The sequence below is a fragment of the Pleuronectes platessa genome, chromosome 5 (genome assembly GCF_947347685.1).
Source record: "Pleuronectes platessa chromosome 5, fPlePla1.1, whole genome shotgun sequence".
Taxonomy (NCBI): domain Eukaryota; kingdom Metazoa; phylum Chordata; class Actinopteri; order Pleuronectiformes; family Pleuronectidae; genus Pleuronectes; species Pleuronectes platessa.
The window spans coordinates 7,184,234-7,209,921 of NC_070630.1; the positions used below are offsets into that span (position 1 = coordinate 7,184,234).

The following is a 25,688-nucleotide window of genomic DNA, read 5'->3' on the forward strand; positions in this document are numbered from 1 at the left end:
CCTGTCAGTTGAATTCTGTATATGACTGTAGTCTTTCTTACATGCATCTGTTTCTGGCCGGTGACAGACTCACCTGTTTGAAAGGTACAGCACACAGCCCACCGCCGACGGCCAAAGACGCAAAACTTGTGTAAAGACCATTTGTCCATTTCCTCGGTTTATGCACTGTGGTATTTTTACAGTTGAACAGGACCCGAGCAGAACTCCTGAAGAGACATTTTATTGGATTAGGAATTCATCATCATATTTCGTTGTATGATTTGGAACAAGGACAATGAGAGAAATTGAAAGGTTTCCATTTGTCATCAAAGGAGAATGAACTATGACAAAATAAAGTATTGATATAATATAAACATTTAGACGCATCAAACACATCTTAAATGTTTAATGAGGAACACAGTCATCATTTTAATTATACAGTAAGAAAATGGTATTAGGGCTGTAATGTAATTTGTGGCTGATTTCCATTTGTTGATAGTTAAACAAGTTATAAAGCTGTTACATCCATTTGAATTTATCTGCTGAATAATATTTGCTATAGATCAATTTATGAATTAGTCTGTAACCTGTCAGAAAATATTCAAAGATGCCTGCTATAGTGTCTAAAAACCCAAGATGGTGTATTCAACGGACTTTTATATATCTCCCCCAAACATTCCAGTTCTGTTCCCTGTACATACCCAGTATTTACAAAAATGGCATTAAAATAATTCCTCCTTCCCTCAAAGAATATCCAGTGGTGACTCACTTCCTTATTTGTTTTTGTTTACATCAGCTGTCTCTTCATTTACAGGATTGTATTTGTGTCTGACTTCAATCAGGAAGTTGCCCTGTGACTCGGAGTGAGTTAGAGTAAAACACGAAGGTAACACTTAATCGTCATATAGGGACAAAGACGTGTAATATATTTATTATTGATCCACTTGTGTACGATTCTCTAACAACAATAAACACAGTAATGTCAATGTAAAGTGAAAGAAAACAGATGTAATGAGTCAGCTCCGTCGTCCAGGCGCTGTTATCAAAGTATCCCTACTCATTCTCCCACGTTAGAGTCAACAACAGCTCGTGACGTTTGAGATGCAGATATTTCACTGTGATATTAACAGTTCATTGTTGATTCAGTTTAACTTGATCTGTCTGACATAAACGTCTCACCTGAGGAAGTAGGCGGCTCCCCTCCTGACCGAGGCCATGTTGGTCCGTCACAATAAAGTGCTCGCTGAGTGAGCAAAGGTTCCGCCTGATGGTGAACATTGAAAACTGGTCAAATATATTATAATATAATATACACGTGGACAAAATTGTTGGTACCATTCCGTTAAAGAAAGACAAACCCACAATGGTCACTGAAATAACTTGAAACTGACAAAATTAATAATAAATAAAAATTTCCTGAAAATTAACTAATCAAAATCAGACATTTCTTTTGAATTTTGGCTCAATAGAATCATTTAAAAAAACAAATTAATCTAAACAGCCTGGACAAAAATGATGGTACCCCTAGAAAAGATTGAAAATAATTGGACAGTAGGGACATGATATACTAAGGTGTATCCTCTAATTAGCATCGCAGGTCTCTTCAAACTTGTAATCAGTCTGTCTGCCTATTTAAAGGGTGAAAAGTAGTCTCTGTGCTGTTTGATATCATGCTGTGTACCACAAGGAACATGGACCACAAAAAGCTAAGGGCAGAGTTGTGTCAGGAGATTAGAAAGGAAATTTTCGACCAGCATGTTAAAGGTAAGTGCAATAAGACCATCTCCAAGGAGCTTGATGTTCATCTGACTACAGTGGCACATATTATTCAAAAGTTTAAGGTCCACGGGACTGTAGCCAACCTCCCTGGACTTGGCCGCCTGAGGAAAATTGATGACAAAATGAAGAGACGGATAATACGAATGGTAACCAAAGAGCCCAGAACAACTTCCAAAGAGATTAGAGGTGAACTCCAAGGTCAAGGTCCATCAGTGTCAGATCGCACCATCCGTCGCTGTTTGAGCCAAAGTGGACTTCATGGAAGACGACCGAGGAGGACACCACTGTTGAAAGCAAATTATAAAAAACGAGACTGGAATTTGCCAAAATCCATATTGACAAGCCACAAAGCTTCTGGGAGAATGTCCTTTGGACAGATGAGACAAAACTGGAGCTTTCTGGCAAGGCACATCAGCTCTATGTTCACAGACGCAAAAATGAAGCATAAAAAGAAAAGAACACTGCACCTACTGTGAAATATGGAGAATGCTCGGTTATGTTCTGGGGCTGCTTTGCTGCATCTGGCACCGGGTGTCTTGCATCTATGCAGGGTACAATGAAATCTCAAGACTATCAAGGCATTCTGGAGCTAAATGTGCTGCCCAGTGTCAGAAAGCTTGGTCTCAGTCGCAGGTCATGGGTCCTCCAACAGGATAATGACCCGAACACACAGCTAAAAACACCCAAGAATGACTCGGAGCAAATCATTGGACTATTCTGACGTGGCCTTCTATGAGCCCTGATCTAAATCTGATTGAACATCTGTGGAAGGAGCTGACACATGCAGTCTGGAGAAGACACCCTTCCAACCTGAGACAGCTGGAGCAGTTTGCTCATGAGGTGTGGGCCAAAATACATGTTGACAGGTGGAGAAGTCTCATTAAGAGTTGCACAAGTTGCTTGATTGCAGTGATTGCCTCAAAAGGTTGTGCAACAAAATATTAAGTTAAGGGTACAATCATTTTTGTCCAGGCCATTTTCATTAGTTTGTCTTATAAAATTATTCTGTTGAACCACAATTCAAAAGCAATGTCTGATTTTCATTAGATAATTTCCAGTAAATTCTTATTTATTATTCCTTTGTCAGTTTCAAGTTATTTCAGTGACCATTGTGGGTTTCTCTTTCTTTAATGGAAGGGAACCAACAATTTGTCCGCGTGTGTAATATGTGTTATAATATAATATGATATATAACATAATATACCACAACACAATATATTTTGATACAATACACTACATTATAATATATTTGTATACAAAACCCATGAAGGGTCAATGGATTATGATGCTTTATTATAGTTTAAACTTCCAGCAAGTAGAAATTACATTTTTAGTTGCACTTGTATTGATAAATGCTTAGTTCATTTTTGTGGAAAAATTAAAAAGCTCCATCTTCTTAATACGAAAATTTGCTCCTTTTCACCCACGATCATTTCAATAAGTCATTTATTTTAAATAGTTTTAAGGTTTGCACTGTGCAGTAAATAAAATAAGCAATGAGGACGTGTTATCTTGGTAATAATGATTACATTTATCTTTATTTTCAAACAATCAATTGATCAAGCAAGAAAATAACCACTGAGCTGCAACTGAAAAGCTAGGATTGATTTGTTGCACCTTCACCAACTGTTTTACTTTTAAAATGCTGCTCATACATTCATGATGATGACATAAAGATGATGTACACTGTATATAATAAATTATTTATATAATATGTCAAAGAGGATTATATGCTCTCATTTGTGGTTTGTGGGAATTAAAAATAACTTTTAGACATTCCAAATAAAAATATGATATATATATAACACAAGTATGGATCCATCCACCAAGGCCATTTATCTGCATCCAATAATTTCATCATATTCTTGCAGACAATGAGACAAATTTGTAGTTTTGCAATTAAAAAAATAAACTTATCTCAAACTTGTGTCCTTCATCCTCGCCCAGAGCCCAAATCAACACCAACACCTTAAATAATTAATGAACCAATTAAGTTGATGAGTTTCACAGGGGTTGGTGGCTCATAAGAGAATAACAAGGATCAGCTCATTAGCATCACTGTTGTGTTTAGAGTCTAAATCCACATGGAAAAAAAAATGACTTCAGAGTTTCACCATCAAAACAATACCCCCTCTTGAAACATCTGTGTCTTCTGGGTGAACAGACGATAGCCACTTTAAAGTATATTCTCTGGACTGGTAGTGTGAAATTTGGATAAAAAGTATATGGAATATAACTTTTTATTGTACATGACTGTGACGCAGTCTGACTCTGAGCTTTGTCAACAAACGAGGGAGACGGATGAGGGATGAACAAAATAACAATTATTTATTATAACACTAAGTTAACAATAGCCAAAGTCAATAACCAAGTGAAAAACAGCCGTCTGCATCCGGGAAGGGATCCCCCCCGAACTGGAAGAGTCGTCTTGATATAACCAGACCGGGCACAGGTGTGGCTCATCAGGCCTGACGACCCATCACTCCACCAGGACACCTGAAAGAGAGAAGACACCTAGTTGAGTGGAGGGTCGTCACACCCCCACCCATAAAAAAAAACGTTCCCACCTGGAACCGCCAACCTTAGTCAACCCCGCCACCTAGTAACTCTGGTTCCCAGAGAGACGCTTTTGGAAAGCAGAGAGACACAGACAGAGCAGGTAAAACAAAGACAAAATGAATACAGAACTTAAGAGCAAGGTGCTCTCGACAAGGCATCTGCCACAATATTTTCAGAGCCTTTGATGTAACGGATGTCCAAACAGTAGGCTTGCAAAAACAAAATCCAACGCATCAACCTGCGGTTTGGACAAAGCACCGAGTGCAAAAAGGTGATCGGGTTGTGGTCTGTGTAGACCACTAGAGGAACACTGGAGTCTACGTAGACTTCAAAATGTTGCAATGCCCAGATGAGTGACAATGTCTCTTTTTCAATAACAGAATAATTTAACTGAAAAGAATTACATTTCTTTGAGTAAAAACTCACGGGACGTTCAACACCCTGGGTGTCACTTTGAAACAAAACAGCACCTGTACCTACATCACTTGCATCCACATGAAGTTGGAAAGGTTGATCCATGCATGGAGCTGCAAGAACAGGGGGTGAGCAAAGAACAGACTTCGCATTATCAAATGCTTGCTGACAGGACAATGACCAGATGTATTTTACTTTACCCTTGAGTAGGTCAGTCAGAGGAGCGACAACCGTAGAAAAGTTCCTACAAAAACTGCGGTAGTAACTAGAGATGAGCCGGATACTCGGCTGAAACGAGTATCCGGTACGGATAAAGCACTTTTGCCGAGCACGAGTATTATACGAGTAATACGAGTCAATATCTGTGCTCGGACTGAATGAAAATCCTCACACAGCGTCACAGCGCTCCTCCCCTTCACACACCGCTCTGCTCACTCACTCAAAGAACAGCTCTCTGTCTCTCAGTCACTCAGGTTCGCGGGTCTTTTCCGTTAACGTTTAGGGTTTCTTCAGCTTGAAGTTTGTTTTTATTTCAGTTTGTACTTACTTATTAACCAGTAGAGTTCTGTTAAACGTGGGTTCGTTTAGACGTGGTGCTGGTAGAAAGCGACTCGCGTTGCGTCTCTGCCTGTCGGAGATTTTTTTTTTTTTTTTACTTTAACGGTTTAAACTTTTTTTAAACCGTCAGTTGGCTCTAACCAGTTTTATTTTACTTCACGCACTGAGTGTCTGACAAGTTCTAGGTAGTAGTGGTATAAAAAATATTACAAATTAAGCTACACACACACACACACACTCCCCCTCTCTCTCTCTGTCTCTCTCTTACTCACTTACACACACACACACACACACACACACACACACACACACACACACACACACACACACACACACACACACACACACCTGGTGTGGAAATAAATTAAAAAAAATTCAAAGTTAAAAAAGAAAGTTATGTTGAGTATGAAAACACTTGTTATTACATTTCACTTCATAATTGCAACAGCATGTGTTGTATTCATTGTTACAAAACTTGTTCTGTAAATAGTTCGTTTGCTATTGTGATCAAAATCATTGATCTGAAGCTCAATGCTGATGCTGTCCTGTAATAGTTTTCTAATCAGCAATAAATATAACAATTTCTGATCAACCCATATCAATTGCATGCTTAAAATAACATACTGGTTAAAGCCCCGCCCATTTCAAGACAACCCGGCCCACTTCCGGGTTAAATCACACCCACTTCCGGGTTAGGCCCCGCCCACTCCGAGTACGGATACGTATACAGATAATTGATATGGTTAACAGATACAGATACAGATAATGCTGTACTCGCTCATCCCTAGTGGGGTGGAATGCGGCGAAGGGGACGAGGAAGGTTGAGACGAACAGCGGTGGGACTGATGACTCCGGTGATTGGAAACGGTCCGATGAAGCGGGAGAGAGCTTACGGGACTCAGTCTTGAGGGGGAGGTCTTTGGTGGAGAACCACACCTGTTGCCCCTGGCGATAAGGGGTGGGGGGGTTGGGAGCGGTGTTTGTCTGCCTGGACCTTCATCCTGGCAGAGGAGAGAAGGTCTGCTGAGCGTGTGCATTTCCAAGTCCGGCGGCAGCGACGGATGAATGCCTCAGCAGAAGGAACGCCCACCTCCCTCTCCTGGTCCGGGAACAGAGGTGGTTAATAACCCAGGGAACACTCGAAGGGGGAGCGGCCTGTGGACAATGTAATATGGGAATTTATGGCGTATTCCGTCCAGGGCAGTTGTTGGCTCCAGGAGGTGGGGTTCTGCGACGCCACGCATCGCAGCATCGTCTCCAACTGCTGGTTCGCCCTCTCGGTTTGGCCGTTGGACTGGGGTGAAAACCAGACGATAAACAGACAGATGCACCAATAGACCACAAAAAGCCTTCCAGAAACTGGATGTAAACTGAGGGCATCAGCCTCCACGATGAACTGTCTACTGGGTCAGGTTGGATCAGGATGGGGGCTGAGGTGAAGCTCTGCTTTAGGGCTTGAAACGCTCCCTCCGCAGCAGAGGACCAGAGGAACTTAACAGCCTTTGAAGTCAGGGCTGTGAGGGGAGCCGCCAGTGAACCGTAATCCCGGATGAAGCGTCGATAAAGTTCGCAAATCCGAGGAAGCTTTGAAGCTTCTTGCTGGTTGAAGGAGGGGGCCACTCCAGGACTGTTTCAACCTTTTGCAAATCCCAGAAAGGTGACTGTTTTTTGATGAAACTCGCACTTCTCAGCCTTCACAATGAGCCGGTTCTCCAGCAGTCGTTGAAGGACAGAATGTACATGGGAGACATTATTAATTCAGTTTTTTAAACTTGATTTGTTTGAGATAAACATCTCAACTGAGGAAGTAGACGGCTCCCCTCCGAACAGCGGCCATTTATTGTACATGACACATAACAATGAATATCCAATGAGCATTGTCCAAATGTAAAAAACTATTTTAAATGCAAAGCAGAGACAACTCAAGATACAAAGAATATATTTATCAATAAGGCTTCTAATCTTCCAAGAGCTTTGTAATATTGAAGCCCAACTACTTTGGACACAAAGTCTCTTTCAAGCACATCACATTGTAACTATGGCAAATCAATGTTGGCAGTGACTGGTGATGACAACTCTGGTGGTTAAACTTTTATTTTTTTATTTATTAATTTTATCGTCCCCTTGTGGTCGTGGCAACTTTGAATGCCATGTTACTTCAGGGATTGTTTGGTTAAATGAAACCTCTTATATAGATATATTTTTGTCACATTTATTTAACTTACATTGTTTGTCATATACTTCTGATGTTTATTGTTTTTTTGTTTTGATCCTTGTAAATTTTTATGTGGTTACAAATAAGACATTTAAGGCTAAAAAGAACTTTGACGGAGTGAGGCATTAATTACAGTCTCATTATAGTTCAGGTTTTCATCGCACTTTTCCTCCATCAAGATTTTGCTATTCACAAATCTGAATGTGTATAATTTCTACATGTTTTCATCTGTGTACATTCTGGTCACACCTATTACTCTTCATCACCAATGCACTTCCTCTTCCTCATTCAAGGCCTCAGCTCCTTGCACTGCTTTATTCTCTCACCGTCAACATCAGCATCTCTGAGCTTCTACAAACAACACAGGGTTTCCTCTGAGGGGCTGTTCATCTTTTCACATGTGGCAGGGTCATGTCAGGTCTGCCATTGGTCAACTTTACTTCCCGATCATGAGCATCACCAGTGTGTTGTCCTACGCCAAGATAATGAAAGTGTCAGTGCAGTGTTAAATCTGTGAAAACAAGAGGACATCAGATCTGTGAATTTGCCAAAGCTCAGAGTGGCTATAAATTACAGGATATAACCAACATGTATAATAATGTATCAAATGAGAACATGAAAAAAGAAACAATGTAACAAAGGGATGGTTTGTTTTGATTCTACAAATAATTATTACATCGATCACCTCAATTTTCAATACAAGTGTAACAGGCCAAATTAACCCCCGCCCAGATTAAACCTGGGTATACCCCGGGGATAAACTGTCCAAGGCCAAACTATACCTGGGGATGTAAAATAGCCTAGGCCAGACTATACCCCTCCAGGCAGGGCCAGTCCTTCCTATAGGCGACAAAGGCGGTTGCCTAGAGCGCCACCTAGAGGGAGGCGCCAAAAACTGCGCCTAGGAAAAAGACAGAAAAATATTTAAATTTTTTCCTGCCAGACTTTTTTGCGCCCCCTTCTATTTCTCGAACTAATAATTTGACATCAAAAACATATATTTGACATAGGGGGAAAATTTGCCAAAAATCTAAAGAGGTAGGGGGGTTGTCAGAACATGCTAGCGCATTGATGGGTATGGGTCGAGTGTGGGTCGAGCGGACGGATACATTTTTATTAATTTTTTTGTTTAGTTTTTTTCCAAACTTGCATGCACCTAGTGCAGTACATTCCTAATATCATTGGTTGAATGTTGCCCGGTTCTGTATCCCTCCTCCACTCCCTGAGATGCCCAGGCATGCAAGAGATGTCCTAACAAACGTTAGATGATGGCTGAAGTTCAAGCACTATGGACTCTGGTACTGGAAGAAAAATAATAGATATCTAGACACTCTTTTATTATAACTTGACAGAAAATAAAACACATCGCACTGCAATAACGGGAGAGAAACCGTTTGGCTTCAAAATATGTTGGAAAAACACAACAAGCCTCAAGAGACACCTGAGAGCGCACAACCCTGTAATTCATGCTACGGTAAATTAGCTAGCAACTACTAAGAACTGTTGTAGCAATCTTTGATCTTTGTGGAAATTTTGATGTTGTTATCAGTGTTTGACTTTGAACATTTATACTGTTGCGAGGATTTGCTAGTCATAGAAGTTGAAGTTTCAGGACATAGTAATCTTTGATCTTTTTGGAAGTCTAATATTTTTTCGGTTTTTCTGGTTGAAGAAATACAAGTCTATGTTTTAGAGTTTTAAGATGTAACCGGGTTCCAACTAAAGACCAGCACCAACAAGAATTCAATGTTGGATGGAAGAGATGCTCATGTTGCAGCGCTCCTGTTGTAGGATCAAACAAGTATTATCTTAAATGTGAACCTTTGCATTCAACTTATGAAATAAAGTTACATGTAAATAGTTGAAACAAATAAAGTCGCCATTACTGAATTATGTTTTGAGTGTGAATCCCTCCAACGGACAAAGTGAGTAACTATAGCTACTGTCGCCAGAGGTGTAAAGTAACGAATTACATTTACTCACGTTACTGTAATTGAGTAGTTTTTGTGTGTACTTTGTAATTTTTTGAGTAGCTTTTGAAATGGGTAATTTTACTTTTACTTAAGTAGATTTTGACTGAAGTATTGCACTTCACTACATTGGAAATTACATCCATTACTGAGTAAAAAAATAAACAGTTCAAGGTGCAAGGCAATTCTCACTGCAGTGGTAGATGCTGCATAGAGTCGATGACGTTCCCTCACGTGCACGTTCAACATATGAAAACTGATCGTAAAGTTCACTGTTATATGCGCGACACTGCACAGGGAGCCACTGCAGAGGTGCTGAAGAGCCGCGGGCTGTCGAGCCCTGGCTCCGGCGAAAGAGCGATTTGTTTACTGCTCCGCCGTTAAAGACATGCGGACGTCAAAACATTAGATCAGCTATAATATTAGTTCCGCCCCGCATTTTCCCCTCCCGGTCGCGCGCGCACATGTTATGACTCCGCGCTGTTTGAGAATCAATGCATTACACAGGGCCGGCGCTCTATGCAAGCTTCACTCCTGGCGGCCACCCCCCACCCAAGACTGCATTTCTTTTCAAATAAACACAAGAACGATCGCAACGACATGGTGCAAGCATTCGATTTAGACAGCGTCTCTCCTCAGGAGAAGGAAAACATTCTGTAACGTTTTAGCTAGACCTCAGATAATATGAACGTGTTCACTGTTCAAATTCAATATTTGTCATTAAGTTTCGTTCAGTTCAACGTTCTCATAAAAATGAACGTGTTCAATGAACGCATTCTTTGAACTCGTTCATGCACAACACTGCCTGAAACTCAACACTGGCCTACCTGCCTTGGCCGCCTGCGAGCAACTCTTCAGCTGTGATGCTGTTCAATGCAAAGCGAGCATGGATGAGCTCTACTCAGCTTGAAAATCAGCTGCTGCTCAAACTCAACAAGAAGTTTGTAGACTAGTGCTCAAAAGGTGGGCCAAAGTTTAACCAAAAGTTTAAATAAACAGTGGGACAGCGGCATTTTAACTTTTTATTTTAGCTGTCATGTGGTTCATGTCTTGACATGTCCCACCAAAAGTTCTTAAATGTTGTGTAGACATGTTTAATGTTTAATGTTTGACATGTTTAATGTCATTGCACTTATATTTGTAAAGATTCTCCTTTAACTAAAAATTACTGTTATTGGATTGGATTTATGACCCCTTGTCCTTTTTTGCACTGTATAGGAGCGGCCCTCATCAAGTTGTTGGAAGTAACTAAGTAACTTTTACTTAAATTAATGTTAAATGAACTACTTTTTACTTTTACTTGAGTAGATTTATAGATGGGTACTTTTACTTGTACTTGAGTAAAATTTCATCAAAGTAAAGGTACTTTTACTTGAGTACAATATTTCAGTACTTTTTACACCTCTGACTGTCACCTATGAGGTGCGTTGTCACCTTCACTCCAGGGGTGGTTTGGTAAACTGGGTCTTGTGTTCTTATGTCTTGTGCTCTTATTTGTCCATGCACGCTGTACTACAATAATGTGTGTTGTGTTTAATAACTGTTGATTCATAGAGAGATAATTTGAGCATCTGTTCTTCAGTTCTGCATCTGGTTTTAGAGCTGAATGAAGTGTGGCAGTGTCTGAAGGCTTTTTATATTTGGTTGGGACAGAGAGAAAAATGGCTGCTAACATCACTACAGAGTACAGGATGAATAATAAGATCATGTTGATTCAGGTCTTTGTCGTCCTCTTTCTCTGCATTAACCTTCTGCTAATTATGACCTTTTTCTCCAAGGAGGTCTTCTACACCACCATGCGCTACGTCTTATTTGCTGTCACACTAATGTCTGACTGTCTGTTTTTATTCGTGACTGACATCCTACTCATCTTGAGTTACTATCGCTTTATGATACAAATGTGGTTGTGCCTTATTATTTATATCATTTCGTCGCTGTACATGTTTGTGACACCGGTCACTCTGACGGCGATGACCCTGGAGTGCTACGTGGCCAATTGCCTGCCGCTGCGTCACGCAGAGCTGTGCTCCCCACGCAGCACTCTGCACGGAATCCTCATCATCCACAGCCTCAGCTTTCTGCCCTGCAGTGTTTTTCTCTCGATCTTCTGTGCATCGGCCTCCTATGGCTCCCACACACAGGGCAGAACGTGCACTGTGGAAATCTTCATCAACCACACGTGGCAGGGTCACCTGAGATCAGCCATTTATCAGTTTTACTTCCTGATCATGTGCATCACAATCGTGTTTTCCTATGTGAAGATAATGAGAGTGGCAAAAGCTGCATCAGGAGAGGACAAACAGTCCACATTGAGAGGACTCAGAACTGTGGGGCTTCACGCTTTGCAGCTGCTCCTGTGTCTCATCCAGCTGTGGTGTCCTTTCATAGAAGCTGCTGTGTTTAAAATCAATCTCTTGTTATTTATCAATGTCAGGTACTTTAATTACATTACTTTTATTCTTGCTCCAAGATATCTGTCTCCTCTCATTTATGGCCTCAGCGATGAAATGTTTTTTAATGCCCTGAAAAGATTACCTCTCTGTGGTTTGCGTAAGAAACACTGATCAGATTTGTATGGATTAACAAATTGTCATGATGTTATATTATGAAACGCTTTTGTTTTTTAATTGCGTCTCTGGCTTGATTTATATTGCTATATTAAAATAAAGAAATGTATTCTCAGTGATGTCAAGTATTTTCTTTGCAGAGCATTGAGTATGTGCACAGCCTGTTCACAAACATAGAGAAAACTTGCACAGTTTACATTTAAATCAAACACCAACTATTGTGACAGTGGAGCACATCAAAAGTTTTCAGGAAAATTGATATTTCTTTAACTGTAGTTGATGAATTCAGATTTGACTTTATTTCCCCTGTCATGTATTAGGAGTGAAAGCCAAAGTCACACAGATCTTCATTCTGAAATCAAACTACAACTCTCCAAACTGCGTATCTATCAATTAAATAAGTGTGGATTTATATATAGTTATAAATATTGGTGTTTTTGGGGTGACGTATAGACCCGACCCTCACCTGCTCTGCTTTCAAACCCTGAACTATTTTAAGTTTAGAAACTGACAGATATTAGTTTATAATTACACATATAACAAAACATGTGAACACACATACGAATTCAATGAGGAAAAAACTGTTGACCAATAGATGAAGACTTACTTTTGAATACTCAGTGATGGCATCTATGAGAGCTAAGGTGGCCTGTGAGAGAAAAGTGGTTGAACTGTCGCTGCTCGTCTGATCAGAGAGTCATGAGAGAGCTGTTCAACCTGCAGCACAGACACAGAGGGAAAAACAGAAAAATGTCAGGACAAACTAGTGGTTCCCTCCGGTCCTTAACTTCAATACAAGTATCAGTTCAATACAGAGGAAAATAAACACTCAAATAGATAAAGTTTAAAGTCCAAAACTGTCTTCTCAACAAATGAGATGAAAAAGCTCCCTTTGCATCTTAACTTATGGATCTGATTAATTATGAGAAAGGAAACATTTTCAGTTATATGAACATTGTATTGAATAACCAACTTGACAAGTAACAGCAATATTAATGTTTAAAATGTAGGCTTGAATACCTCAAGTTGAACTAAAGTTTAGCATGAACTTACTTTTCACCACTGCAAAAAATACACAAGATAAATGTGTCCTGTCAATTGAATTCTATGACTGTAGTAATTTGTACATGCTTCTGTTTCTTGCCAGTGACAGACTCACCTGTTTGAAAGGTACAGCACATAGTCTACCGCCGACAACTAAAGACAACAAACTCGTGTACAGAACATTTGGCCATTTCAATGCAGAGATGAGGTCTGTCTTGCGGGTAGCTGACAGTCAGTTCCATAGGTCCCCTGTGGCAAGATGTTGGGTATGTGTGGAATGGGTGGGATAGTTCGTAGAGGAAGGTTACGGTATTGGTGTGAACGAGTGCAAGGCCTATAGTATCTACGAGTAGAAATGTGCATGGAAAGTATAAAAATAGAAAAATAAAATGAAATATCGGCTTAATACTCCCCGAAGACTCCAACTAAAGTCCCCTTCGTCTTTATCCTCCGGGTCTTCACAGACGCTGTGCTGAGCACACACCCTGCTCATGAGTCAATCAGGCACCAAGTGGTGATGGCCCAGCAATAGAAACTCAGCAGAGTTCAACACAAGAGAAACTTTTCACTTTAATCAGTGATCAGGTGAGTTTCACAAAATGTCCTAATTTGCCAACAGCTGATTATGGACAAAGTCTATTGACCACAAAAGGTAGAAAGTAAAATAGAACTTAGTCCTTAACAGAACTGGAATAAAAATGAAGCACTTTAACCTGAGCTGGTTCCCTTTTAACTGTCAATAACTTGAGTGAAACTATAAACAATAAAAAAAATCCTAGCTCATACAATTCAAGGTAAGACCAAACAGTACAATCTATCAATCTATTTAACCTAAAGGCTGAAATATGCTACCCCGACTCCGTTACGCGCGGGGGGACGGACCCTTTTTCATTTATGGTTCTCCGAAGGCTGTGGGTGCTGAAATAATTCACCGCCAGAACAGTACGTGGTGCAACGTTTTTTTTGGGGTCTAAGACGATCTTAGAGAAGCCTACCTCATGACGTCTTTATATGTAGAAGAAGTCCACGATTGTTTATTTACCTTCTCCCGGCTTTCCTCACACACAGTGAACGATGGCAACTATCAGAAAAGGCTGTTGATGGAGCTGGAGCTGCTTGACATGGAAGAGGACTTGCTTAACACAAGCTTAGAGAATCGTAATTGACTCTGAACACGCGTAGAAAGGACAGTTTTAGCTGAAATAAAGTGACACCCAGCGGCTCAAAATGCTTATGTTATTGTTTCTTAGCGCAGCGGTTCCCCGGTCTTGTTTCCAAACTGCGTTGCTAATGTGGCTTGAAGCTACACGGAGGCAGATAGCTTCCTCTCCAGCTTCCACACACAGTCAGCAGGGACTCTTGATACTCACTACTACCAATGGTTTGCTTCTAACCTGACGGTATTTGAGAAATAGTGTCATGATAGCTGTGGAATTAAAGACGTGACAGCGGGTTTTTGCGCTCTTACCACCGCAGTTAGCATGGTGGCTAGCACGCTAGCGCCGTTATGACCGGGCATTATAACCGTATGTGACTGTACTCACATGCCGTTAGTGCTCTAACCAGCCACTGTAAGCCGGACAACTCCACTGGCTTAACACACTTGTCACATTAATCGTAGAATCAAAGTTGTGTTTGGGCTTATTGTGATATAGGTAATATGGACTACCATATATCATATATTTGTTTATATATCATACCCTATATAAACAAAATCCTAGCTCATACAATCAAGGTAAGACCAAACAGGAAAAACTATCAATCTAGTTAACCTAAGACAGCAGATACAATAGTAATCTAGCAGAGAAGCTTAGTAAAGAATTTACTTCTGAGGAATCCAAGTAGACCAGTAGTATGAAACTCCAGAAATCCACTGCACATTTAACACAAATGTATAAAATGAGAACATGAAAAAAGTTACAATGTGACAGAGGGGTTGTTTGTTGTGATGCTAGAAAGACATTTTACATCAATCATTTAGTTTGACCCTTAATATTCAACTTATGTAATACAATAACATAGAAATAGTTGAAAAGCATGAAGTCGTCGTTTTAGTCATACTTAGTTTTTGAGTGCGTCCCTCCAACGGACAAAGTGAGTGACTATAGCTACTGTCGCCTATGAGGTGTGTTGTTGGCGAATGTTGTCGCTCGTGACTCTCTGGTGATTTAACGTTCATATGACGTTGTGTTATAGTTGCTGATATAAAGCCCTCACACACAGCTCCTGCTCAGAAGGCTGCACAGAGCTCAGCTTAACAACTTCACTCCAGGGATGGTTTGGTAAACTGGGTCTTATGCTCTTATGTCTTCTTCTAATTATTTGTCCATGCACGATGTACTAAAATAATGTGTATTGTGTTTGATACCTGTGGATTCAAATAGAGATCATCCCTTGTTGAGTTCTGCATCAGGTTTTAGAGCTGAATGAAGTGTGGCAGTGTCTGAAAGCTTTTTACATTTGGTTGTGACAGACAGAAAAATGGCTGCTAACATCAGCACAGAGTACAAGATGAATGATAAGTTCATGTTGATTCAGGTCTTTGTCGTCCTCTTTCTCTGCATTAACCTTCTGCTAATTACGACCTTTTTCACCAAGGAGGTCTTCTACACCACCATGCGCTACGTCTTATTTGCTGTCACACTAATGTCTGACTGTCTACTTTTATTCCTGACTAACATCCTGCTCCTTTTGACTTACTATCGCTATACGATACAAATGTGGTTGTGCCTTATTATGTATATCATTTCGTCGCTGTACATGTTTGTGACACCGGTCACTCTGACGGCGATGACCCTGGAGCGCTACGTGGCCATTTGCCTGCCGCTGCGTCACGCAGAGCTGTGCTCCCCACGCAGCACTCTGCACGGGATCCTCATCATCCACAGCCTTAGCTCTCTGCCCTGCATTGTTTTTCTCTCCATCTTCTTTGCATCGGCCTCCTATGGCTCCGACACACAGGGCAGAACGTGCTCTGTGGAAATCTTCATCATCCACAGGTGGCAGGGTCACCTGAGATCAGCCATTAATCAGTTTTACTTCCTGATCATGTGCATCACAATCGTGTTTTCCTATGTGAAGATAATGAGAGTGGCCAAAGCTGCATCAGGAGAGGACAAAAAGTCCACATGGAGAGGACTCAGAACTGTGGGGCTTCACGCTTTGCAGCTGCTCCTGTGTCTCATCCAGCTGTGGTGTCCTTTCATAGAATCTGCTGTGCTTCAAATCAATCTCATGTTATTTATCAAGGTCAGGTACTTTAATTACATTACTTTTATTCTTGCTCCGAGATGTCTGTCTCCTCTCATTTATGGCCTCAGGGATGAAATGTTTTTTCAGGCCCTGAAAAAATTACCTCTCTGTGGTTTGCGTAAGAAACACTGATCAGATTTGTATCGATGAACAATTTGCCATGATGTTATAGTGTGAAATGTTTTTGTTTTTTAGTTGAGTCTCTGGCTTGATTTATATTGTTATTTTTTTATTAAAAAATAATGTAAATGAAAAATTCAGTTGGATATAACAATGAAAATGTTAATTGATTAACATCCAATCCCACTACTTGTATTTTTACTGACAATATTTGCAAACATTGTATTAAACTCAGCTTGCAATTCATCCTGTCTGTCATTAACCTGACATTACAGAGAGAATTATAAAAACGTCAAACAGGCCTGCTGTGATATTTACAGAGTGACTATCTATAACATCATAAATGAACTAGCCTCTGCCCGCTGGCCAATGGCGACCTGCCAGATTGAATCCTCCTCGTCTTTAGTGAGTTTACCAGTGATGTCACGTATTTTCTTTGCAGAGCATTGCGTTTGTGCACAGCCTGTTCACAAATAGAGAGAACGTGCACAGTTTACATTTAAATCAAGCATCAATTATTTTTTAACTGTAGTTGATAAATTCAGACTTTTCTTTGAATTTCCACTGTCATGTATTGGAAGTGAAAGCCAAAGTCACAGAGATCTTCATTCTGAAATCAAACCACAACTCTCAAAACTGCTTATCTATCAATTAAATAAGTGTGGAATTATATATAGTTATAAATATTGGTGTTTTTGGGATGACGTATAGAGTCGACCCTCACCTGCTCTGCTTTCAACCCCTGAAATATTTTAAGTTTAGAAACTGACAGATATTAGTTTATATATACACATAAAACAAAACATGTAAACATACATAGGACTTCAAGAAGGAAAAAACTGTTGAGCATAGGATGAAGACTTACTTTTGAATACTCAGTGATGGCGTCTATGAGAGCTAAGGTGGCCTGTGAAAGAAAAGTGGTTGAACTGTCTGTAACCAGATATGCTGCTCGTCTGGTTTAATTACAGACTCATTTTAGTTCAGGTTTTCATCGCACTTTTCCTCCATCAACATTTTGCTATTAACAAATCTGGTTGTGTATAATTTTTTACATGTGGTCATCTGTGTACACTCTGTTCACACGTATTACTCTTCATCACCATGCGCTTCCTCCTCCTCATTCAAGGCCTCAGCTATGTGCTCTGCTTTATTCTTTCAACGTCAACATCAGTATCTCTGAGCTTCTACAAACAACACAGGGTTTCCTCTAAGGGGCTGTTCATTTACATGCAGCAGGGTCACCTCAGGTCTGCCATTGGTCAGCGTTACTTCCTGATCATGAGAATCCCCATTGTGTTTTCGTACGCTAAGATAATGAAAGTGTCCGTGCAGTGTTAAATCTGTGAAAACAAGAAGACATCAGATCTGTGCATTTGCCAACGCTCAGCGTGGCTATAAATTACAGCAGAGGTCTTCAACAGGGGGTCCGGACCCCTGGGGGTCCGTGGAAGTACTGCAGGGGGGTCGCAACATTTTTGGTTGAGAGAATTTTTTATATTTTTTATAATTTTTAATTTATTTTCCAACCAATTTTTCCCCCACGAATTGAAATGCCTTTAAATAGACATTAACATGCATCCAACATATTGTGAGGCTAATATGACCATCTGCCTGACAACCTCCATCCGTCCAAGGTTAGATAAGTTGTGTGCTACCCATTCGGGTTTGACATCTCACTAATGTGGGAGTATGTGTGCCATCCACAGATGGCTTGAGGATTCACTGTCTCTTCTACATGTATGTGTTAGGGTTTGTGGTGGTGTTCGGACCCCAAAGCAGACACGGAGGAGCAGGTAGTGAAAAAGGTAACAGTTTATTGACTGTGTAGGCAGGTACAGGCTGGAGCGGCAGGGTGCAGGCTGGCTGGAGGATCCACGGAGAGGCAAGGAGGACAGCCGAGCGAAGAGGCACACGGAGGTTCTGCGTGGAGCAAGCAAGAAGCAGGAATTTAGTCCACAAAACAAAACAAGACGTGAAGGTCGAGAGCAACCGCGAAACAACTACCATGATATATGGAATAATCTGGCGCCGGCTTGTTGAGCGGACCAGATCTTTATAGCGGGGATGATTAGGATTGAGTGCAGGTGCGCCTCGTCCGCTGCAGGGAACCAGCCACGCCCCCTACCGCTCACAGCACCTGCAAAGGGAAACAGAGAAGGGGAGGAGGAGAGACGAAAACAACAACATACAACTAACCAAATCCTTACAGTATGTTTCATATAAAAACGTGAATCTGTGAATTATTTTAATAGCTCAGTGTTGTATGCAAGATGTATGTTTATGAATGGCAGTGGCATGGTCATCCTGTACATTGCACATGTTTAAATTAAGAACATGAATATATGAACCCGTGTAATATTTGAATAGTTTAGTATTGAATGCACAAAAACAGGGTAGCTATGTGTATACATGGCACTAGGCCCAGTTTAATATAAAACACAATTTTATAGAATATATATAGTATGGGGTCCCTGCTCCATCTCTCCACCAGTTTGAGGGTCCTTGGCCTGAAAAACCTTGAAGACCCCTATATTACAGGATATAACCAATATGTATAATAATGTATCAAATGAGAACATGACAAAAGTAACAATGTGACAAAGGGGTTGTTTGTTGTGATGCTAAAAAGCATTATTACATCAATCACCTCAACTTTTAATGAAAGTTGTCCTGAAATAATTGCCGACTGAAGAACTGAAGGTTCCTGGTTCAATCCCGGGTTCCAACCAAAGACCAGCACCAACAACAATTCAATGTGTGGTGGAAGAGATGCTCATGTTGCAGCGCTCCTGGTGTAGGATCAAACAAGTATTATCTTAAATGTGAACCTTTACATTTAACTTATTTAATAAAGAAACATGTAAATAGTTGAAACACATGAAGTCGCCATTACCGAATTACGTTTTGAGTTTGAATCTCTTCAACGGACAAAATGAGTAACTATTGCTACTGTCGCCTATCAGGTGTGTTGTTGCTGAATGTCATCGCTCGTGACTCTGTGGTTAGTTAACGTTCAGATGACGTTGTGTTATAGTTGCCGATATAAAGCCCTCACACACAGTTCCTGCTCAGAAGGCTGCACAGAGCTCAGCTGAACACCTTCACTCCAGGGATGGTTTGGTAAACTGGGTCTTATGCTCTTATGTCTCCTTCTAATTATTTCTCCATGTACAATGTACTCAAATAATGTGTATTGTGTTTGAAACCTGTTGATTCAAATAGAGATCATCCCTTGTTGAGTTGTGCATCTGGTTTTAGAGAAGAATGAAGTGTGGCAGTGTCTGAAGGCTTTTTACATTTGGTTGTGAAAGACAGAAAAATGGCTGCTAACATCACCACAGAGTACAGGATGAATGATGAGAGAATGTTGATTCAGATCTTTGTCGTCCTCTTTCTCTGTATTAACCTTCTGCTAATTACGACCTTTTTCACCAAGGAGGTCTTCTACACCACCATGCGCTACGTCTTATTTGCTGTCACACTAATGTCCGACTGTGTGTTTTTATTCCTGGCTGACATTCTACTCATTTTAAATTACTCTCGGTATACGATACAAATGTGGTTGTGCCTTATTATGTATATCATTTCGTCGCTGTACATGTTTGTGACACCGGTCACTCTGACGGCGATGACCCTGGAGCGCTACGTGGCCATTTGCCTGCCGCTGCGTCATGCAGAGCTGTGCTCCCCACGCAGCACTCTGCACGGCATCCTCATCATCCACAGCCTCAGCTCTCTGCCCTGCATTGTTTTTCTCTCCATCTTCTTTGCATCGGCCTCCTACAGCTCCTACACCCAGTTCAGAATATGCACTTTGGAAATCTTCATCATCCACACGTGGCAGGGTCACCTCACGTCAGCCATTAATCAGTTTTACTTCCTGATCATGTGCATCACAATCGTGTTTTCCTATGTGAAGATAATGAGAGCGGCCAAAGCTGCATCAGGAGAGGACAAACAGTCCACATGGAGAGGACTCAGAACTGTGGGGCTTCACGCTTTGCAGCTGCTCCTGTGTCTCATCCAGCTGTGGTGTCCTTTCATAGAAACTGCTGTGTTTAAAATCAATCTCATGTTATTTATCAAGGTCAGGTTCTTTAATTACATTACTTTCATTCTTGCTCCAAGATGTCTGTCTCCTCTCATTTATGGCCTCAGGGATGAAATGTTTTTTAATGCCCTGAAAAGATTAGCTCTCTGTGGTTTGCGTAAGAAACACTGATCAGATTTGTATGGGTTAACAAATTGTCATGATGTTATATTATAAAATGTTTTTGTTTTTTAATTGCGTCTCTGGCTTGATTGATATTGTTATTTTATGATAAAGAAATGTTTTCCCAGTGATGTCAGGTATTTTCTTTGCAGAGCATTGAGTATGTGCACAGCCTGTTGACAAACATAGAGAGAACGTGCACAGTTTACATTTAAATCAAACAACATCTATGGTGACGGAGGAGCACATCAAAGGTTTTCAGGAAAATTAACATTTCTTTAACTGCAGTTGATAAATTCAGATTTGACTTTTAATTTCCCCTGTCATGTATTAGGAGTAAAAGCTAAAGTCACAGAGATCTTCATTCTGAAATCAAACCACAACTCTCAAAACTGCTTATCTATCAATTAAATAAATGTGGAATTATATATAGTTAATAATATTGGTGTTTTTTGGGTGACGTATAGACTCGACCCTCACCTGCTCTGCTTTCAACCCCTGAACTATTTTAAGTTTATAAACTGACATATATTAGTTTATATATACACGTATAACAAAACATGTTAACATACATAGGAATTCAATAAGGAAAAAACTGTTGACCAATAGATGAAGACTTACTTTTGAATACTCAATCTCCTACATTTTTTGTAAATTTGTCCTTTTGGTATTGGATCAATAAAGTTTTATTTTTAATTTGAACCTTTATATTCAACTTATGGAATAAAGTTGCATGGAAATAAGTAAAATGCATGAAGTCGCCATTTAAGGTATACTTATTTTTGAGTGAATCCCTCCAACGGACAAAGTGAGTAACTATAGCTACTGTCGGTTATGAGGTGTGTTGTTGGTTAATGTTGTTGCTCATGACTTGGTGGTGATTTAACGTTCATATGACGTTGTGTTATAGTTGCCGATTATAAAGCCCGTAACACACAGTTCCTGCTCAGAAGGCTGCACAGTGCTCAGCTGAACACCTTCACTACAGGGATGGTTTGGTAAACTGGGTCTTGTGCTCTTATGTCTCCTTCTAATTATTTCCCCATGTACGATGTACAAAAATAATGTGTCGTGTGTTTGATACCTGTTGATTCAAAGAGAGATAATTTGAGCATCTGTTCTTGAGTTCTCCATCTGGTTTTCAAGCTGAATGAAGTGTGGCAGTGTCTGAAGGCTTTTTACATTTGGTTGTGACAGAGAGAAAAATGGCTGCTAACATCACCACAGAGTACAGGATGAATGATGAGATCATGTTGATTCAGGTCTTCATCGTTCTCTTTCTCTGTATTCATCTTTTGCTAATTACAACCTTTTTCACCAAGGAGCTTTTCTACACCACCATGCACTACGTCTTATTTGCTGTCACACTAATGTCTGACTGTGTGTTTTTATTCCTGGCTGACATCCTGTACATTATGAATTTATATCGCTATACGATACAAATGTGGTTGTGCCTTATTATGTATATAATTGCGTTGCTGTACATATTTGTGACACCGGTCACTCTGACGGCGATGACCCTGGAGCGCTACGTGGCCATTTGCCTGCCGCTGCGTCATGCAGAGCTCTGCTCCCCACGCAGCACTCTGCACGGCATCCTCATCATCCACAGCCTCAGCTCTCTGCCCTGCATCGTTTTTCTCTCCATCTTCTTTGCATCGGCCTCCTCTGCCTCCTACACTCAGGGCAGAGTGTGCTCTGTGGAAATCATCATCATCCACACGTGGCAGGGTCACCTCACATCAGCCATTAATCAGTTTTACTTCCTGATCATGTGCATCACAATCGTGTTTTCCTATGTGAAGATAATGAGAGTGGCCAAAGCTGCATCAGGAGAGGACAAACAGTCCACATGGAGAGGACTCAGAACTGTGGGGCTTCACGCTTTGCAGCTGCTCCTGTGTCTCATCCAGCTGTGGTGTCCTTTCATAGAAGCTGCTGTGCTTCAAATCAATCTCATGTTATTTATCAATGTCACGTACTTTAATTACATTACTTTTATTCTTGCTCCAAGATGTCTGTCTCCTCTCATTTATGGCCTCAGGGATGAAATGTTTTTTCATGCCCTGAAAAGATTAGCTCTCTGTGGTTTGCGTAAGAAACACTGATCAGATTTGTATCGATGAACAAATTGCCATGATGTTATATTGTGATTTTTTTTTGTTTTTTTAATTGCGTCTCTGACTTGATTATTATTATTTTAAAATAAAGAAATGTTTTTCCAGTGATGTCAGGTATTTTCTTTGCAGAGTGTTGAGTTTGTGCACAGCCTGTTCACAAACATAGAGAGAACTTGCACAGTTTACATGTTAATCAAACACCAACTATTGTCACAGAGGAGCACATCAAAAGTTTTCAGGAAAATGGACATTTCTTTAACTGTAGATGATGAATTCAGATTTGACTTTATTTCCCCTGTCATGTATTAGGAGTAAAAGCCAAAGTCACAGAGATCTTCATCCTGAAATCAAATCACAACTCTCAAAACTGCTTATCTATCAATTAAATAAGTGTGGAATTATATATAGTTATAAATATTGGTGTTTTGGGCTGACGTATAGACTCGACCCTCACCTGCTCTTCTTTCAACCCCTGAACTGTTTTAAGTTTAGAAACTGACAGATATTGGTTTATATATACACATATAACTAAAGATGTTACCATATATAAGACTTACTTTTGAATACTCATCGATGGCGTCTATGAGAGCTAAGGTGGCCTGTGAGAGAAAAGTGGTTGAACTGTCTGTTACCAGAGACGCTGCTCGTCTGATCAGAGAGTCATGAGAGAGCTGTTCAACCTGCAGCACAGACACGGAGGGAAACACAAAAAAAATCAGGACAAACTAGTGTTTCAAGAATCACTCTGGTCCTTAAAGTATCAGTTCAATTCAGAGGAAAATAGATACACTTTCACCTAATTTAGGTAAAATTACAAAGACACTTTTAGGAAAATGTACTGAACATTTTAAAAAGTGCACATTTGTCAGTGTTGTATTTTATGTATTATATGTACATGTATATTACATTAAGGGATTTTTTATTGCTGACGCATTCATGTGAAAATATTACACGGCAAAGTAACAAGTAACCGTCAAATAAATGAAGTCTAAAATATAGGCTATGATACCTCAAGATGTACTAAAGTTTTGCTTGTAATTACCTCTACCACTGCAAAAAATACAGAAGATAAATGTGTCCTGTCAGTTGAATTCTGTATATGACTGTAGTCTTTCTTACATGCATCTGTTTCTGGCCGGTGACAGACTCACCTGTTTGAAAGGTACAGCACACAGCCCACCGCCGACGGCCAAAGACGCAAAACTTGTGTAAAGACCATTTGTCCATTTCCTCGGTTTATGCACTGTGGTATTTTTACAGTTGAACAGGACCCGAGCAGAACTCCTGAAGAGACATTTTATTGGATTAGGAATTCATCATCATATTTCGTTGTATGATTTGGAACAAGGACAATGAGAGAAATTGAAAGGTTTCCATTTGTCATCAAAGGAGAATGAACTATGACAAAATAAAGTATTGATATAATATAAACATTTAGACGCATCAAACACAGCTTATCTTAAATGTTTAATGAGGAACACAGTCATCATTTTAATTATACAGTAAGAAAATGGTATTAGGGCTGTAATGTAATTTGTGGCTGATTTCCATTTGTTGATAGTTAAACAAGTTATAAAGCTGTTACATCCATTTGAATTTATCTGCTGAATAATATTTGCTATAGATCAATTTATGAATTAGTCTGTAACCTGTCAGAAAATATTCAAAGATGCCTGCTATAGTGTCTAAAAACCCAAGATGGTGTATTCAACGGACTTTTATATATCTCCCCCAAACATTCCAGTTCTGTTCCCTGTACATACCCAGTATTTACAAAAATGGCATTAAAATAATTCCTCCTTCCCTCAAAGAATATCCAGTGGTGACTCACTTCCCTATTTGTTTTTGTTTACATCAGCTGTCTCTTCATTTACAGGATTGTATTTGTGTCTGACTTCAATCAGGAAGTTGCCCTGTGACTCGGAGTGAGTTAGAGTAAAACACGAAGGTAACACTTAATCGTCATATAGGGACAAAGACGTGTAATATATTTATTATTGATCCACTTGTGTACGATTCTCTAACCACAATAAACACATTAATGTCAATGTAAAGTGAAAGAAAACAGATGTAATGAGTCAGCTCCGTCGTCCACGCGCTGTTATCAAAGTAACCCTACTCATTCTCCCACGTTAGAGTCAACAACAGTTCGTAACGTTTGAGATGCAGATATTTCACTGTGATATTAACAGTTCATTGTTGATTCAGTTTGTTTAACTTGATCTGTCTGACATAAACGTCTCACCTGAGGAAGTAGGCGGCTCCTCTCCTGACATGTTGGTCCGTCACAATAAAGTGCCCGCTGAGTGAGCAAAGGTCCCGCCTGATGGTGAACATTGAAAACTGGTGCCCCCTCCTGGTCAAATATATTATAATATAATATACACGTGGACAAAATTGTTGGTACCATTCCGTTAAAGAAAGACAAACCCACAATGGTCACTGAAATAACTTGAAACTTACAAAATTAATAATAAATCAAAATTTCCTGAAAATTAACTAATCAAAATCAGACATTTCTTTTGAATTTTGGCTCAATAGAATCATTTAAAAAAACAAATTAATGAAAATAGCCTGGACAAAAATGATGGTACCCTTAGAAAAGACTGAAAATAATTGGACAGTAGGGACATGATATACTAAGGTGTATCCTCTAATTAGTATCGCAGGTCTCTTCAAACTTGTAATCAGTCTGTCTGCCTATTTAAAGGGTGAAAAGTAGTCACTGTGCTGTTTGGTATCATGCTGTGTACCACAAGGAACATGGACCACAAAAAGCTAAGGGCAGAGTTGTGTCAGGAGATTAGAAAGGAAATTTTCGACCAGCATGTTAAAGGTAAATGCAATAAGACCATCTCCAAGGAGCTTGATGTTCATTTGACTACAGTGGCACAT

The 25,688-nt window shown here is 40.0% G+C and overlaps 5 protein-coding genes across 5 annotated transcripts in view; 3 read left to right on the plus strand and 2 right to left on the minus strand.

Annotated features, from left to right (window-relative positions):
- Positions 1-1,196, minus strand: part of LOC128440500 (diablo IAP-binding mitochondrial protein) — a 31,436-nt gene extending 30,240 nt beyond the window's left edge. Inside the window, exons 1-2 of the mRNA XM_053423226.1 lie at positions 1,159-1,196; positions 74-206 (exon numbers count right to left, since the gene is read on the minus strand). Coding sequence (XP_053279201.1) covers positions 74-206; positions 1,159-1,196 — 171 coding nt within the window. The remainder of the gene's footprint in view (positions 1-73; positions 207-1,158) is intronic.
- A 9,969-nt stretch (positions 1,197-11,165) lies between these two features.
- Positions 11,166-12,038, plus strand: LOC128440501 (odorant receptor 131-2-like). The gene has a single exon (XM_053423227.1). It carries the CDS (start codon positions 11,166-11,168, stop codon positions 12,036-12,038), a length of 873 nt encoding a protein of 290 aa, XP_053279202.1.
- Positions 12,039-15,596: 3,558 nt separating this feature from the next.
- LOC128440502 (odorant receptor 131-2-like) lies at positions 15,597-16,469 on the plus strand. The gene has a single exon (XM_053423228.1). The coding sequence runs from the start codon at positions 15,597-15,599 to the stop codon at positions 16,467-16,469; it is 873 nt and encodes a 290-aa protein (XP_053279203.1).
- Positions 16,470-19,659: 3,190 nt separating this feature from the next.
- LOC128440503 (odorant receptor 131-2-like) lies at positions 19,660-20,682 on the plus strand. Its single transcript, XM_053423229.1, has one exon. It carries the CDS (start codon positions 19,780-19,782, stop codon positions 20,680-20,682), a length of 903 nt encoding a protein of 300 aa, XP_053279204.1. The 5' UTR covers positions 19,660-19,779.
- On the minus strand, positions 20,524-25,130 carry LOC128440504 (diablo IAP-binding mitochondrial protein). The gene is made up of 4 exons (XM_053423230.1): positions 25,039-25,130; positions 23,945-24,077; positions 23,351-23,473; positions 20,524-20,846 (listed from the first exon to the last, which is right to left on the minus strand). The coding sequence occupies exons 1-4, from the start codon at positions 25,128-25,130 to the stop codon at positions 20,772-20,774; spliced, it is 423 nt and encodes a 140-aa protein (XP_053279205.1). The 3' UTR covers positions 20,524-20,771.
- Positions 25,131-25,688: the final 558 nt, after the last annotated feature.